The sequence below is a fragment of the Sus scrofa genome, chromosome 6 (assembly GCF_000003025.6).
Source record: "Sus scrofa isolate TJ Tabasco breed Duroc chromosome 6, Sscrofa11.1, whole genome shotgun sequence".
NCBI classification, from domain to species: Eukaryota; Metazoa; Chordata; class Mammalia; order Artiodactyla; family Suidae; genus Sus; species Sus scrofa.
Window position 1 is genome coordinate 91,250,927 of NC_010448.4, and position 14,564 is coordinate 91,265,490.

Genomic DNA, 14,564 nt, shown 5'->3' on the forward strand with positions numbered 1-14,564 from the left:
ATGTCTATTTCTGGAATTCTTTTCTATTTGAGTTGTCTGTACACCCATGACTTCTTGCTGTTTTAACTATGTAGCTTTATAAAAATGTTGTTATCCTATAATTTTGGAAACTAGCTCTTCTCATTATTCTTTTTCAGAATTTCATTGAAGGTTTTTAAGGCACTGGAGTGACATAATCTGATTTGTGTTTTAAGATGATCATTCTGGCAAAAGGGTGGAGGAAAAAAAAAAGCTGCAAAGGGCAAGAAAGAAAGCAGGAAGACAAGTAGGTCATTGCAATAATCCAGAAGAAAGATGATGGTGGCTCAGACTAAGGAGGTAGCAGTGGAAGTGACAAGAAATAAGGAAATCTGGAAAGTAAGTGTTGGGGAAATAAAGGGGTTCTGCTTTTGACATATTATTTGAGATGGCTATTAATCATCTAAGCGGGAGTTCCCGTCGTGGCGCAGTGGTTAACGAATCCGACTAGGAACCATGAGGTTGCGGGTTCGGTCCCTGCCCTTGCTCAGTGGGTTAACGATCCGGCGTTGCCGTGAGCTGTGGTGTAGGTTGCAGACGCGGCTCGGATCCCGCGTTGCTGTGGCTCTGGCGTAGGCCAGTGTCTGCAGCTCCGATTCAACCCCTAGCCTGGGAATCTCCATGTGCTGCGGGAGCGGCCCAAGAAATAGCGACAAAAAAAAAAAAAAAAAAAATCATCTAAGCGTAAATGTCAAGTAGGCAGTTGGATGGATATATGAACCTGGAGTTCAGAGGTCAAAGCAAGATGAATAAATCTGGTAACCTGCCACCATCTAGGCAGTTTAAAACCACAGGACTCAATAAGTCCCCTACAAAGAAATGCAGATTGACAAAAGACACAGGTATGATGACCTGGAAGTTGAAGAAGCTATTTCAAGGAAGAAAGGAGAGATCAACTGCATCAAATATTACTGAAAGGATGAGTAGAATGAGAAATGAAAATTGACCACTGGATTTGGCAAAATAAAGACAGATGACAACCTTGAAAAGAACAGTTTCAGTGGAGCAGTGCAGATAAAACCTGACTAGAGTGAGATAATGGGAGGATAACAGATAAGGAAATGGAGGCGGCATGTAGTAGCCACACTTAGAGGAGTTTTTCCAAAACAGAGAGCTGAGAAATGGGACAGAAGCTGAAAGGCCATGGTGTTAAAGAATTTTTTTTTTTTCTGGTAGGAAATATTACTGCATGTCTTTGTGTTGATAAAAATGATGAGTGGAGCTGGCAGTTGCATCTCCGATTAGACCGCTAGCCTGGTAACTCCCATATGCTGCAGATTTGGGCCAAAAAAAAAAATTGATGAGTGGAAAGAGAGGCAAATCCAGAATACACAAAGAAACCCTATAAATGAATATGAAAAGGCAATTAAACACAAAAATGGAGAAAATTAAAACTAGTAAATTCAAAGAACAGAAAATTCAAATGTTCAAAAACAGAAATATAAACAAACTCACCAGCAATCAGCGACATGCAAAATAAGACCACAAGATATTACTAAACAAATTGGAAAAAAAAAATCTAAATTTCACAACATCAAATGATAGTAAGGCTGTAGGAAATAGGTACAAAAATAAACTGCTGATAGGAATAAAAACTGGAATAGGCACTCTATAGGGAAATTTGAAAACTAAAAATGCAAATATGTGTTGTCCCCCAAATTTCACTCTTCCATGTCTACACACTAGACAAACCCTTGTGCACATGCACAAGGAGATATAAAAAAGAATGTTCACTGTAGCAGAGGTTTTTATTAGCAAAAAACTGGAAGCAATACTAATTTTCATCAACAGGGGAATGATAAAGTGTGGAACTATATACAACACAATGTTACACAGCAGCAATAGGAATGTACCACAACCTATCACAGGGATTTGGCGGGGGGGGCTGCACTCGCAGCAATAGAAATTTCTGGCCCAAGGATTGCATCTGAGTCACACCTGCAACCTACACCACAGCTACAGCACCACTGGATCCTTAACCCTCTGCACCAGGCTGGGGATGGAACCCATGCCTCCCCAGTGACCTGAGCCACCACAGTCAAATTCTTAAGCCACAGCACCACAATGGGAACTCCTCACATGGATATTTTTCAACATTATTTTCCAATGTGAAAGATTAAAAATATTCTCAAAGGACACACATCAAACTCTAACAGTAGTTGCATCTAGGTATGTGAAAGGGACTGAAGGTAGTGATTCATTTGGGGAAAAAAGGAGGGTAGAAGAAAAAGAAATGTGAGCAAATAAGCCAAATCTATCAATGGTCAACTATGGATGGTGGGAATACAGAGGAGCAGGAGTTGGCAAAGTATGGCTCATGTGCCTACCACTTGTTTTTGTAAATAAAGTTTTACTGGAACACAGCCATTCATTTATGTACTGTCCACAGCTACTTCTGCACTGCAACGGCAGAGGTGAGGAGTTGTAAGAGACTGTTTGGCCTGCAAAGTCTAAATATTTACCCTTCAAAGCTTTACAGAAAAGTCTACTCACATTTGCAGTATATTTTCTTTGCCCTTTCCTATATATCACCTTTCCTTCCAATTTATGACCATTTAAATAATCTGATGGAGTTTCAGACTGAAGTCTTTGAGAAACAAAGAAAAGATTCTAAAACTGTCAGTTTTTTTAAAAAAATCATAATAACTACATCATTTATTATTATAGTTTTTATACACCAGACTCAAAATATTTATCAGAGCTACTCCATAAGATAAGTTTAAATGATTGGTGAATTACAAAGTACTGACTTCACATAAGGAAAACATATACAGGGCAGTCACATTTAATATGAGGGGTATGTTCCTGAAAATTCTGAATAATTTAAAACTAACATAATTTAAGACTCACTGTCTCATACACATAAAGAGGAGGGCTGCCTTATCAGAGTACATAAATCTACAACCAACATAGGATATTTTATAATATATATTAATAATACTTATTAATATAAGATACATTAATAACAATTCATTATACAATTAGGAAGTTAACAAAATTGTTCTAGAACAAAATGATTTATTAATCATGTAATTTTAAAAAGTAATTTAATGTACAATATATAATAAATACAAAATTAACTTAATGATAGTTCATTTATTAATGTGGTATACTGCCTGAAAATAATTAAGTAGACCCAATCGTTATCATCTTCCAACAACACTAATAAATGGGAGAGTTAAAAGATATTAAATTAGGTAAGATAAATTATCTCTCCGCATTATGGTGAAGGTTGGTCTGATTCCCTAGAAGGATTTGGCTAAAGAATGAATCTAATGTGGTTTGGTTTTCTTCTCATTGTTTTCACTGAGGTTTTCTTGATATGCAGACATACTGTCCATCTTTCACCTTGCCACCATGGAACTGCAATCCACATTTGAATCATCTTCAAAAACGGCAACTGTTACTGAAATATGGTCAAAAGTCTACGCCAGTCACTTTACTGCTAATTAATGTACTTGAAGGGCCAGGCTAACTGCTGGGGCCCTCTTCCTGCTGCCTTTGCTTTTCTAATTCTAGCAAGTCTTCCTTTATTAATCCCTGGGCAACAACCCAAGCAAAATTTCAATATCCCTTTCGTCAGCCTTGCACAAATTTACCTTCTTTACCATTTTCAAAGCTTCTGTATTAGCAGATGTTATGGTGTCTTCCAAGTTAAAGCCTCTTTAAATTCTGGTAAAGTTGAAAATGTTTTGATAGCTTCAGCATTAGGAGATATAGCTTGCCTGCTCATCTTTATATTCTTAAAACCTTGGTGGGCTTTAAAACTGGAAAGCCAGCCGTGACTTGTAGTAAACCTTTTTGTCTCTGTGTCACCTCCTTTCAAATCATCAAAAATACTTCGTGCCTTAGCACAGATGATAGCTTGGCCTTAGGGGTGCATTATGCAGCACTGATCTTGCAGCTGTGTTGCCAGGATTTTTTCCAGTTATTCCATTATCCTTGCCTGGCTATAATATAATTTCGTGAACTAAAGGATATACCGCTTTCGGGTTTTGGGAGCATTATCTCTAACGCACCGCAGGGTGCACTCTCCTAAATTAACAGCATGAGATACCATAGCAATGGTCTGGCCTTCTTCACAGTTTTATCACATCTAACTTCTGCTCCAAATTTATGACATTTTCAGCACACTTTTTAGTATAGCACCACCATTTAATGAACCTGAATGACATTATTATATTTTTTAAAATGATTTTTAAAAGTATCAAGAGCAAATGTTAAGAGAGCAACACAAGAGTCACTAAAAACCTTAACCAAAGATCTGACATATTAGGTTTGTGTGATACTGATAAGGGATGATGGCAACTTTGTTTTCCTGCCAAAGTGAGGTTGACACAGGACAACAATGACATAGTTTGCAATTCTTTCAGCCTAGCATATTTGAAATTATACATTTCTTTAAAAATTATTTTTTAATTTTGGGAAGTTTCACAATAAAGTGGGAACTTAAATGTATTTTTACTTTGCACTATTTTCAGCCTCACGTAATTCAAAGATGCATAAAACAACAATATACTGAAGTTTTCAAGAGACCTAATCTAAAAGAAAAATACTCAAGTGTAGTAAAAGAGAAAAATAAGCAACCAGATGGAATTAACAAGTACTTAAAGAAACTAAGGGGCCAGAACACAAATGATAAAATAAATCAGGAATACATTCTTATTAATGATCTAACTTTAAGATTCAAAAACAAAAATTAGTGCATAATACATTATTCTACTTTTTAAAAAGACTAAGCAACAAATAGAAATGTACTCATATATATATTAGAAGGCTATATCCAAAATGAAGCTAAACCCAAGGAGCAGTGATCAGGAAAATAATTAATAATAAAACTTACATCTTCAATGATCTTTGCTGCCTCTTTAGTAGTAACTGCACCTGTTATAAATTAAAACATACATTATTATCCCTAGAATACTATTGTCTAGTCCAGAATTTCTCAAAAAATGGTACCAGGACCTTTGGCAGCAATATCGCCTGGGGTGCTTGGTAAAGGCAGGGACTACTGGGACCCGATCTCATCCTACTGTATTAGAATCTCTGATGGTAAAGGCAGCACTATTAAAAATCATTTCGGTTCTTTCAAAAATACAAAAATAAACTATACACGACACTTCCTTCCCCACGCATGCTACCCTAAGCCATACCTTTTATTTTTTTTTCAGACAACTTTAATTTGCCCTATTATTTGTTTCAGTATTTTTTAAAATTGTAATCGTTATTTCCCCAATACATTTTTTTTTCTACTGAAGAGCATGGCGACCCAGTTACACATACATGTATACATTCTTTTTCTCACATTATCATGCTCCTTCATAATTTTTTTTTTGTCTTTTTGCCATTTCTTGGGCCACTCCCACGGCATATGGAGGTTCCCAGGCTAGGGGTCCAATCGGAGCTGTAGCCGCCAGCCTACACCACAGCTACAGCAGCGAGGGATCTGAGCCATGTCTGCAGCCTACACCATAGCTCACGGCAATGCTAGATCCTCAACCCACTGAGCAAGGGCAGGGATCGAACCTGCAACCTCATGGTTCCTAGTCGGATTCGTTAACCACTGCGCCCCGACGGGAACTCCCATCATACCTTTTAAAACACCGTTCCCTGGGAGCTGGGCAGGAGATATTTTTGCCAACGACACCACATTGGTTATAACTGGTGTTGTACTTGTCCTCGAAGACAGGAGCTTCACTGAAGCAGTCTGAGCCTTGGAGATGTTTACTAATTAAAATAAACAAAAAGGTAAGACCTAGTATAAACAAAAGGATCACAAACACACACACAAAACCTTGTTTAACAACTGAGTTTCAAGATGCAATGCAAATAACTAACTCTGTATAATGCTGGGTTGAGTGATTGTGTTCAGATTAGAGTTCATCAGGACTCAAATGGTGCCTGATTCTCTAAAATTATAAACTTCAAATGATATTATGTTAAAAACACAGTTATCAACTTTAAGATTAACTGGACTTTTCTATTAGTGAATATTAAAATTCCTATCCCTAAGCTTGACCCAAATAAAAATTTAACATGATAATTTTTATAAATAAGTTGGTGAGGTAGCTATCCATCCACAACGGAATACTGATTTTGTCAACCCACCTTATAGGATGAAAATTCTACTACAACCCAGACTGATCTTAGGGAATGGATGAGAACACAAAAGATTAGCACAAGGCACAGGTGATTAAAATAATGAATAATAAGATGACAACGGTGGACAAAGGCCAGACTGTAAGGCCAAAGCATGCAAACTCTGTCAATTCAGCAGCACTCCAGGCTTTGATGAGAGAACATAAAATCAAATGTTTTTAGACTCAGAGAAGTGCTACTTTTGAGAGCTACTTTAAGAACATACTGCATATCTATTCATCTGGTTATTTTAACCGCATTAGCTGTCCTACTTGCAAAATTATTTTATTCTTAGCCAGAAAAACTTCGATACCCATGAAGAACTGGTCTACTTTATTTTTTCTGATATAATTAATGTGTTGTTCTTTCTTCCTTGGCTACAAGCAAGCTCTGGATCAAATCTTACGTCAGTCACAACAACTATATTAACATATTTATATCCTCTTCCTTTGTTTGCCCTGATTTTTTATTTTATTTTTATTTATTTTTTATTTATATTTATTTAGTGTATTAACTAAATAGCATATATCCCTTAATGTAAGTTATCTGGGTACTGATAAATTTAATCAAAAGCAGTCAAATCTAATTTTCCTACAAAATTAGTGCTTACATATTTAATAATTCCTCAGTGTGTTTCATTTTGGTAGCAAAAAGCATCAGGATTAATTTTCCCTCAAGGACAATCTTTAAGGATTCTTACAGGGACAGTGAAGGAAATTCAGGCTATCTGAATCCAGTGGAATTTTGTTTTTATTATATTATTTACAACTGTGTGTACTGATACAAAGATCCCATTAGCCAAGTTTAACTTTACCTTTGTTTTGTGAAAGAGGGTCATTCATAACTTGTTGATGACAAAATTCCAAGACACAAAATAGGTTACAGAAATGTTTGATGTTTCCTCGCCATTTTATGGATTCACTTAGCTTACCCTGCCGTTTGCAGCCATCACACTTAGCCATCTGAGAAAGAAACGTAAAACAGGAGAGGCTTAAAACTATAAAACAATGAAAAAAAAATCATTAACCCTAAGACATGAAGGAACTATAAAAACAGGACATATGAGTCAGGTGAGATCACAAAACGTAAGGTTCTTACCTTAAAATATTGTAGCTAAAATATATATATAAAATTTGTTTCATATGGATGCCCTCAATTGAGAGGATATAAAGTTGATCTCCTATTTTCAAAATTACTGATGAAGGAATCTAAAGGCAGCCTTTTTTTTTTTTTTTTTTTTTTTTTTTTTGTCTTTTTGTCTTTTTGCCATTTCTTGGGCCACTCTCGCGGCACATGGAGGTTCCCAGGCTAGGGGTCCATCGGAGCTGTAGCCACCGGCCTACGCCAGAGCCACAGCAACACGGGATCCGAGCCGCGTCTGCGACCTATACCACAGCTCATGGCAATGCCGGATCGTTAACCCACTGAGCAAGGGCAGGGATCGAACCCACAACCTCATGGTTCCTAGTTGGATTCGTTAACCACTGTGCCACGCCGGGAACTCCCTAAAGGCAGCCTTTTAAAAAAAATTTTTTTAATGGTTAAGAGGCAACCTATTACAGTTGAAAGAATATAGGCTTTGAGTCATTAAGACTTTGATTCATTCAATGAATATTTAACTAGGTATCTTTCATCTTGAGCACTGTGATAGGTCCTGGTCATATAATTATGAAAAAGACATACCTCCCACCTAAGAAAATTATATTTTAGGTAGGGTGCTACAGGTGCTGTCACCTACCAGCTTCTTCAGGGGAACATTACTTAACCTCTTGGACTTGATTATTTTTCCTTATTTATCAACTGGCAATGATATACCCACCTCTTAGGATTGTGATGAGGATTAAATGAAATAACATTTATGAAGCACCAGACGTGTATTAGTGGTTCAATTAATTGTAGCTGTTATTGTTAGCGTTGCAAAAAAAGTAATTTTTTTAAAAAAGAAGACAGGTGAGGGGTAAGGAGGTGAGTCATAGTTATTTGATCTATGAAGTGAGAACAAAGTCTAACTTCAAATTCCTCAGAGTAACCTTCTGAATGGGAGAACCACTTAAGGCAACAGAATTATGTAAAGTTCTAACTAGAAAGAAGCCAGAGTTACAAATAAAGTCAAGTGCCTTTTAAGAAAGCAAAAATATGACAAAGACTCCACACACACACACAAAAAAAAGACTCCACAAAAAAAGAAAACTACAGGCCGATATCACTGATGAACATCGATGCAAAAATCCTCAACAAAATACTAGCAAACCGCATCCAACAATACATTAAAAGGATTGTACATCATGATCAAGTGGGATTTATCCCAGGGATGCAAGGGTTCTTCAATATCTGCAAATCCATCAGTGTGATACACCACATTAACAAACTGAAGAATAAAAACCATATGATCCTCTCAACAGACGCGGAAAAAGCCTTTGACAAAATCCAACACCCATTTCTGATAAAAACCCTTCAGAAAGTGGGCACAGAGGGAACCCACCTCAACATGATAAAGGCCATATTTGACAAACCCACAGTGAACATCATTCTCAATGGTGAAAAGCTGAAAGAATTCCCGCTCAGATCAGGAACAAGACAAGGATGTCCGCTCTCGCCACTACTATTCAACATAGTTCTGGAAGTCCTAGCCACAGCAATCAGAGAAGTAAAAGAAATAAAAGGAATCCAAATTGGAAAGGAAGAAGTAAAACTATTGCTATTTGCAGATGACATGATACTATACCTAGAGAATCCTAAAGACTCTACAGAAAACTGTTAGAGCTTATCCACGAATTTGGCAAAGTTGCAGGATACAAAATCAATACACAGAAATCGATAGCGTTTCTATATACTAACGATGAAAAAGCAGAAAAGGAAATTAGGGAAGCAATCCCGTTTACCATCGCATCCAAAAGAATAAAATACCTAGGAGTAAACCTACCTAAAGAAACAAAAGACCTGTACTCTGAAAACTACAAGCCACTGATGAAAGAAATCAAAGATGACACAAAGAGATGGAAAGATATACCATGCTCGTGGATTGGAAGAGTTAATATTATCAAAACGACTATACTTACCCAAGGTAATCTACAGATTCAATGCAATCCCTATCAAATTACCAAGGACATTTTTCACAGAACTTGAACAAAATATTTTAATGTTTGTTTGGAAGTACAAAAGACCCAGAATAGCCAAAGACATACTGAAAAAGAAAAACGGAACTGGAGGAATCAGGCTCCCGGACTTCAGACTATACTACAAAGCAACAGTCATCAAAACTGCATGGTACTGGCACAAAGACAGACATATAGATCAGTGGAAAAGGATAGAAAGACCAGAATTAAACCCATGCACTTACAGCCAACTAATCTATGACAAAGGAAGCAAGACTATACAATGGAGAAAGGACAGCTTGTTCAATAAGTGGTGCTGGGAAAACTGGACAGCCACATGGAAAAGAATGAAATTAGAACACTCCCAAACACCATACACAAAAATAAACTCCAAATGGATTAAAGACCTAGATATAACACCAGACACTATCAAACTCCTAGAGGACAATATAGGCCAAACACTCTCTGACATAAATGACAGCAACATCTTCTCAGATCCACCTATCAGAGTATTGACAATAAAAAGAAAAACAAACAAATGGGACCTACTCAAACTTCAAAGTTTCTGCACAGCAAAGGAAACCCTAAACAACACAAAAAGACAACCCACAGAATGGGAGAAAATCTTTGCAAATGAAGTGGCTAACAAGGGATTAATCTCCAAAATTTATAAACAACTTCTGCAGCTCCATACCAAAAAAAACAAACAACCCCATCAAAAAATGGGCAGAAGATCTAAACAGACAATTCTCCAAAGAAGAAATACAGATGGCCGAGAAACACATGAAAAGATGTTCAGCATCACTCATTATTAGAGAAATGCAAATCAAAACCACTGTGAGGTACCACCTTACACCAGCCAGAATGGCCATCATCCAAAAGTCTACAAACAATAAATGCTGGAGAGGTACCACCTTACACCAGCCAGAATGGCCATCATCCAAAAGTCTACAAACAATAAATGCTGGAGAGGGTGTAGAGAAAAAGGAACCCTAGTACACTGTTGGTGGGATTGTAAACTGGTGCAACCACTGTGGAAAGCAGTATGGAGATTCCTCAGAAAACTATACATAGAACTACCATTTGATCCAGCAGTCCCACTCCTGGGCATCTATCCAGAGAAAACCACGACTTGCAAAGACACATGTACTCCAATGTTCATTGCAGCACTATTTACAATAGCCAAGACATGGAAACAACCTAAATGTCCATCGACAGAGGAGTGGATCCAGAAGATGTGGTACATATACACAATGGAATATTACACAGCCATTAAAAAGAACGAAATACTAGCATTTTTAGCAACATGGATGGACCTAGAAACTATCATGCTAAGTGAAGTCAGCCATACAATGAGACACCAACATCCAATGCTTTCACTGACATGTGGAATCTGAAAAAAGGACAGACAGAACTTCCTTGCAGAACAGATGCTGACTCACAGACATTGAAAAACTTATGGTCTCCAGAGGAGACAGTTTGGGGGGTGGGGGATGCGCTTGGGCTGTGGGATGGAAATCCTGTGAAATCAGATTGTTATGATCATTATACAACTACAGATGTGATAAATTCATTTGAGTAATAAAAAAATTTTAAAAAAAAAGAAAGAAAGCAAAAATATGAGGTTCTCTTGTGGTATAGCAGGTTAAGGATCAGGCCTTGTCACTACAGTGGCTCGGGTCGCTGCTATGGCATGGGTTCAATCCCTGGTCTGGGAACTTCCACCTCTCACAGCCAAAAACAGAAAGCAAAAATAAAGGAATCTATAGCTCAGCCGGTTAAGAACCTGACTAGTATCCATGAGGACACAGGTTCAATCCCTGTCTTCTCAGTGGGTTAAGGATGGAGCGTTGCTGCAAGCTGCACCATAGGGTGTGGATAAGACTCAGATCTGGCATTGCTGTGGCTGTGGCACAGGCCAGCAGCTGCAGCTCCAATTTGACCCCTAGCCTGGAATTTCCATATGCTATGGGTGCAGCCCTAAAAAGACAAAAAAAAGAACATATCTTTTTTTTCTGCTTTTAATAGTAAAAAATGTTCAATGTACTTCATTTCCAATAAACTTCATAAACTACAATTGGTTTATTAACCTATTTGACATATGCTCTAGGAAGTCTCCTGAGAAGGAAGAGCCTCTCAGTCTTACTGACTACGTTTCACACAGGTGATGGGCCAACCTCTTGTCTTGGATTACCTCTACTAACATTTTAGTCCCTCAGTTTAGGCATGAGTAAGGGTAGTATTCCTCGGTAGATTTTTCAATATTGCCCCTTAAGTGTGCTTTGTTCCTTAATAAATTCATCAGTTCTACCTCTAAAAAAAAAGGAACATATCTTTATTTTTTTGTCTTTTTGTCTTTTGTTGTTGTTGTTGCTATTTCTTGGGCCGCTCCCGTGGCACATGGAGGTTCCCAGGCTAAGGGTTGAATTGGAGCTGTAGCCACTGGCCTACGCCAGAGCCACAGCAACGCGGGATCCGAGCCGCGTCTGCGACCTACACCACAGCTCACGGCAACGCCAGATCGTCAACCCACTGAGCAAGGGCAGAGACCGAACCCGCAACCTCATGGTTCCTAGTCGGATTCGTTAACCACTGCGCCACGACAGGAACTCCGGAACATATCTTTAAACAACAACAAAGTCTCCAGAAATCCTACTCTTACCACAAAGATTTCATGCTTATTTATTTATTTATTATTGTATTTTAGGGCCACACCCATGGCACGCAGAGGTTCCCAGGCTAGGGGTCTAGTTGGAGCTATAGCCACTGGCCTATGCCACAGCCACAGCAACGTCAGATCCGAGACGCATCTTCGACCTACCCCGCAGCTCATGGCAACGCCGGATCCTTAACCCACTGAGCGAGACCAGGGATCGAACCTGCAACTCATGGTTCCTAATCCAATTCGTTTCTGCTGCTCCACAACGGGAACTCTGATTTCATGTTTATATTCAATTGAGTTTTGCTTTAGGAGCCCATAATTTATTTACCCAGTTCTAAACACCAAATTTTTCTTCACATAATATGAATATACTTTAAACAAAAAATAATCTGTGGGTGTTCCTATTGCAGCTCAGTGGGTTAAGAACCTGACTAGTACCTATGAGGACAGGGGTTCGATCCCTGACCTCAATCAGTGGGTTAAAGGATCTGCTGTTGCCATGAGCTTTGGTGGAGGTCACAGATGCAGCGTGGATCTGGCATTGCTGTGGCGTAGGCTGGCAGCTGCAGCTCTGATTCGACCCCTAGCCTGGGAGCTTCCATATGCTGCAAGTGTGGCCCCCCCCAAAAAAAAAGAAAGAAAGAAAAGGAAAAGAAAATAATTTGTGCTAACTTCAGAAAGCCGAAGAGGTATATTTATTACATTTACCTGATAGAACAGAACAGTGAATTTGGTCATACAGTCTTCACAACAAAACTCTTCTAACTTGCCCTCCAATCGATTTTCTACCAAATTAGGGGATGTCTGTGAACAATAACTGCACATCTTACAGTAGTTTCCCCATCGTTCTCCAAAGTCACGGGCAGAGAGGAATTTGCAAACTGAGATCCAGAAAGGATAAAAGGAAGAACCATCAAGTTTACATTAATTTAAAGGAGGTAAAGTGAGTTTCTACAGACTTAAGATAACAACTGGAAGCTATTTTCTAAATACTTGACACAATTATTAAGCCTCTAGGTTAAAAGATAGTCTCTACATTCACAAATCAAATTCACATTACCTTTGCAATATACAGTCTAAATAGTACGTTGTCTATATTCAGAAAATCAGAGGTATAAAAGATTCTTAAGCCAAGAAGCAGTAATTGCTTAAGTACCTCTTTATAAATGGGTGCAGAAACAAAAAGATCTCTGCAGTCATAGCTAAATTAATGAAGAGATGTTCTATACACTAGCACCTATGATCTAATTATATTTTCAGTTTCTTTATTGAGATTATTATAACATTTAAAAGGATAGACTTTAATAAGCAACAAGGTCCCACTGTATAACACAGGGAACTATATTCAATCTCCTAAGACAGACCATGATAGAAAGTAATACTTTTAAAAAAGAATATGTGTGTGTGTGTGTGTGTGTGTATGACTGAGTCACTTTGCTAGACAGCAGAAATTGGCACAACATTCTAAAACAGTTATACTTTAATAAAAAATAAATAAAAATAAAAAAGGATAGACTTTAAAGCGAAATAAAGTTGAGTTTTTATTAAAACTCAATAAAAATGCTTTAAATTATACCTCATAAAACAAATCACTTGAAAATTAATTGTGGATTAACAGCCTAACTCATCAGGAATTATTTCATAACAACCCACAAACATGCCCTGTGGCTAAAACTGAGCTTTATTCTTTACCTTCACTACAGAATGGCTTATCAACCCCTGAGAATCGTACAGTCTCCTTTATAACTTTCTGCAGTTTACAGTAGTCACACATTGCCATAACTTTATTTTTCTTTTTGTATTCATCTGAGCAAATCTTGCCACAGAAGAGAAACATTTTACCCTGCAGAGGAAGAACAGTCATTAATATCTAAGTAAGCAGTTGCTTTATTTTTAAGAAATCCTTTGCTTTCTCATGTCAAAGCCAACTATCAAAGATGAAAAGATAAAAATGCTTTTATTGGATACTCATATTCGATCCCTTTCATGGTATTGCTTTACCTTGTAGAAAAGAAGTTCTGGTTTTGTGGCAAACAGATGGTTACAGTGCTGACACTTGAGTTTGACACCTTTATGAGTTAAAGCAGCTTGCTGGGACTGAGCAGCGAGAGGCTGGAGACTGGCTACGGCAGAGCCACTGATGGAGCTGGGGGAAACGGCAGAGGCGTTACCTCCTCCCGCTGACACTGCTGACCCAGAGGGTGGGCTTACAACCACTTGGCCCTGAGACACGGGCGCTGCCGAAGAGTTTGTTCCTTTTGGCTTGTTAAATACATTCTGAATGAACACAAATAAGGTAAAGATTTTATCAACTGAGAAAGAAGGTAACCTGGTCATTTTCATTTTCTCATTTTAATAAATTAATTCCTCCTAAACGTTTCTTTAAAATTTGATTAAGCAGTTCACAAAAAGAGTTTAAATGGCATACTTCCCGAACAAGGCTGAGAAATGCAACATTAAAAGGTTGAGGGGAGTTCCTGCGGTGGCTCAGCAGTAACAAACCCAACTCCATGAGGATGAGGGCTCAATCCCTGGCCTCGCTCAGTGGGTTAAGGATACGGCATTGCCGTGAGCTGTGGTGTAGGTTGAAGACGTAGCTCAGACTCCGCGTTGCTGTGGCTGTGGTGTGGGCTGGCAGCTACAGCTCCGAT

At 38.2% G+C, this 14,564-nt stretch overlaps 1 protein-coding gene across 12 annotated transcripts in view; it reads right to left on the reverse strand.

Annotated features, from left to right (window-relative positions):
* ZMYM6 (zinc finger MYM-type containing 6) overlaps positions 1-14,564 on the reverse strand; it is a 54,612-nt gene that overhangs the window by 12,004 nt on the left and 28,044 nt on the right. For all 12 annotated transcript variants that reach the window (XM_021095881.1, XM_021095873.1, XM_021095878.1 and 9 more), the window contains 6 exons: positions 13,915-14,190; positions 13,606-13,756; positions 12,622-12,794; positions 6,971-7,118; positions 5,611-5,745; positions 4,862-4,902 (listed from right to left, as the gene is read on the reverse strand). In XM_021095881.1, the coding sequence (XP_020951540.1) occupies positions 4,862-4,902; positions 5,611-5,745; positions 6,971-7,118; positions 12,622-12,794; positions 13,606-13,756; positions 13,915-14,190 (924 nt within the window). The remainder of the gene's footprint in view (positions 1-4,861; positions 4,903-5,610; positions 5,746-6,970; positions 7,119-12,621; positions 12,795-13,605; positions 13,757-13,914; positions 14,191-14,564) is intronic.